Below are 936 nucleotides of genomic sequence, written 5' to 3' on the forward strand. Positions count from 1 at the left end.
CGGGGGCGAACCGCCGCCGCATTTCCAGAGGCTTGCCTTGCCCCCGAGCCCCCGATCAGAGACCTCCGCTGCCCACCCTCCCTTTCCTCGCGCTCTCAACCGTCCCCTTCCCTGCAGGAGGATCCGGGAAGGGTCCCCCTACGGCCACCTGCCCTCCTGGCGCCTCCTTTCCGTCATCGTCAAGTGCGGGGACGACCTCCGGCAGGAGCTGCTCGCCTTCCAGGTGCTCCACGCGGGAAAGGGGCTGCCCGGGGGGCTGCGGCTGTGGGGGGCCGCCCTGGGCCCTGAGGGATTTTTTCGCTCTCTCCCGCAGTCCATCTGGGAACAGGAGCGTGTCCCGCTCTGGATCAAGCCATACAAAATCCTCGTCATCTCCGCCGACAGCGGCATGATTGAGCCCGTCGTGAATGCTGTGTCCATCCACCAAATCAAGAAGCAATCCCTGCTTTCGCTGCTGGATTATTTCCTGCAAGAACATGGCAATTACAACACCGAATCCTTCCTGACGGCCCAGAGGAATTTCGTGCAGAGCTGTGCCGGTTACTGCCTGGTGTGCTACCTACTGCAGGTCAAGGACAGGTGGGTCCCCGCGCTGTCTCGCTGCATCTCCTACCGGGATTCGTCGTTTTGTCCCCCGGTGCAGCAGGGAAATCCTGGGAGCAGAGAGTGCTGCTGCTCCTGGGGCCGTGCACACGCTTGCAGAACTTAACGGAAGGTTTCTTCTCTCCCACGCAGGCACAACGGCAACATCTTGCTGGATGCGGACGGACACATAATCCACATCGATTTTGGGTTCATCCTCTCCAGCTCCCCCAGGAATCTTGGCTTCGAGACGTCTGCCTTCAAACTCACCACGGAATTTGTGGATGTAAGTGCGCGGGGGACGTGACGGCGAGGGGCGATCCCACGGCGTCGGGTGGCACGGTCGGACCCTTG

At 61.8% G+C, this 936-nt stretch overlaps 1 protein-coding gene across 1 annotated transcript in view; it reads left to right on the forward strand.

Moving 5' to 3' along the window:
* LOC104624154 (phosphatidylinositol 4-kinase beta-like) overlaps nt 1-868 on the forward strand; it is a gene marked incomplete at both ends in the record, with an annotated part of 5,023 nt that extends 4,155 nt beyond the window's left edge. The window contains 3 exons of the mRNA XM_010291444.1: nt 118-223; nt 314-579; nt 736-868. Of these exons, the coding sequence (XP_010289746.1) occupies nt 118-223; nt 314-579; nt 736-868 (505 nt within the window). The remainder of the gene's footprint in view (nt 1-117; nt 224-313; nt 580-735) is intronic.
* Between the last annotated feature and the right edge of the window lie 68 nt (nt 869-936).

The sequence above is a fragment of the Phaethon lepturus genome, unplaced genomic scaffold, assembly GCF_000687285.1.
Source record: "Phaethon lepturus isolate BGI_N335 unplaced genomic scaffold, ASM68728v1 scaffold33227, whole genome shotgun sequence".
NCBI classification, from domain to species: domain Eukaryota; kingdom Metazoa; phylum Chordata; class Aves; order Phaethontiformes; family Phaethontidae; genus Phaethon; species Phaethon lepturus.